Source organism: Setaria italica, chromosome III (genome assembly GCF_000263155.2).
Source record: "Setaria italica strain Yugu1 chromosome III, Setaria_italica_v2.0, whole genome shotgun sequence".
In the NCBI taxonomy this organism is placed as follows: domain Eukaryota; kingdom Viridiplantae; phylum Streptophyta; class Magnoliopsida; order Poales; family Poaceae; genus Setaria; species Setaria italica.
In genome coordinates this window covers 8,614,960-8,616,072 of record NC_028452.1, presented here as the reverse complement: position 1 = coordinate 8,616,072, position 1,113 = coordinate 8,614,960, and the positions used below count along the sequence as shown (strand labels likewise).

General features: G+C 61.0%; 1 protein-coding gene across 1 annotated transcript in view; it reads left to right on the top strand.

Moving 5' to 3' along the window:
• The window catches only part of LOC101770818 (putative serpin-Z6C), a 2,201-nt gene extending 1,348 nt beyond the window's left edge, over positions 1-853 (top strand). The window contains exons 2-3 of the mRNA XM_012844464.1: positions 5-237; positions 315-853. Of these exons, the coding sequence (XP_012699918.1) occupies positions 5-237; positions 315-853 (772 nt within the window). The remainder of the gene's footprint in view (positions 1-4; positions 238-314) is intronic.
• Positions 854-1,113: the final 260 nt, after the last annotated feature.

Genomic DNA, 1,113 nt, shown 5'->3' with positions numbered 1-1,113 from the left:
TCAGCGTGCTGCTCCACGTCGTCTGCGCGACGTGCCGCGAGGGCGCCCTCGACGAGGACGCCCGTGCCACGGCGCGGCACGCACTCGCTGGCTATCCACAGCTGGGCGGCCCGCGCGTGTTGCACGCGTGCGGCGTGTGCCACGACGCTACGCGGACGCCGAAGCTGGCCTACGCCTACCGCAACACCGCCGCTCCGTGGGGCGGCGTGGCCCGCGCCGTCGACTTCGCCAAGGTCAGCACGCCGGAATCAGAGATCTATCTATTAATAATCTAACCTAATCTGGCAATGTGTCTCAATCGATCGTGCCTGCAGCCCGAGGAAGCAAGGAAGCAGATCAACAGCTCAACGTCATCGACTCTATCCTCGATCCGGCGGTGTTGGGCGACGACGCGTGTCTCATGCTCGCCAATGCCGTCTACTTCGAGGGTCGTTTGGAGAGGTCATTCGCGGCCAAGTGCAGGAACATGGAGGACAGCAGGTCGTTGCACCGACTCGACGGCAGCACCGTTGACGCTGAGTTCATCTGCAGCGACGAAGACCAGTTCATCGAGACGCACGACGGGTTCAAGGTGCTCAAGATGATGTGCACACTACGCGACCCCTTCCATGGTGTGCCGGCCAAAACGATGGATGCCCTCTTGTGGGCGAGGAACATGTCCATGCCCCAGTTCCCACGGCACTCCATGTACATAGTCTTGCCGGACGCGCACGACGGCCTATGGAGCCTCCACGACAAGATGGCGTCGAGCCCGAGCTTCCTCCACGAGCACCTACCGGAGTGGCCTGTCAATGTTGGCGAGTTCCGGGTGCCCAAGCTCAGGATATCCTTCGCTCCACGACCACGAGCCTGAAGCATGCTCTCCACCAGGATCTCGGGATCGAAACGATGTTCTCAACAGGAGCCGCTGATCTGCCAGACATGTTAGAGCTCGACGGATCGCACGAGCCGCTGTTCCTATCGGACATCCTGCACAAGGCGGTTTTCGAGGTGGGTGAGGAAGGCCTGTCGCCGACGGTGCAACGGACGAAGCGTCAGTCGGTATCTGTCGACTTCGTTGCAGATCATCCATTCATCTTCTTCGTGGTGGAAGAAGAGTCCGGTGCCATCGTC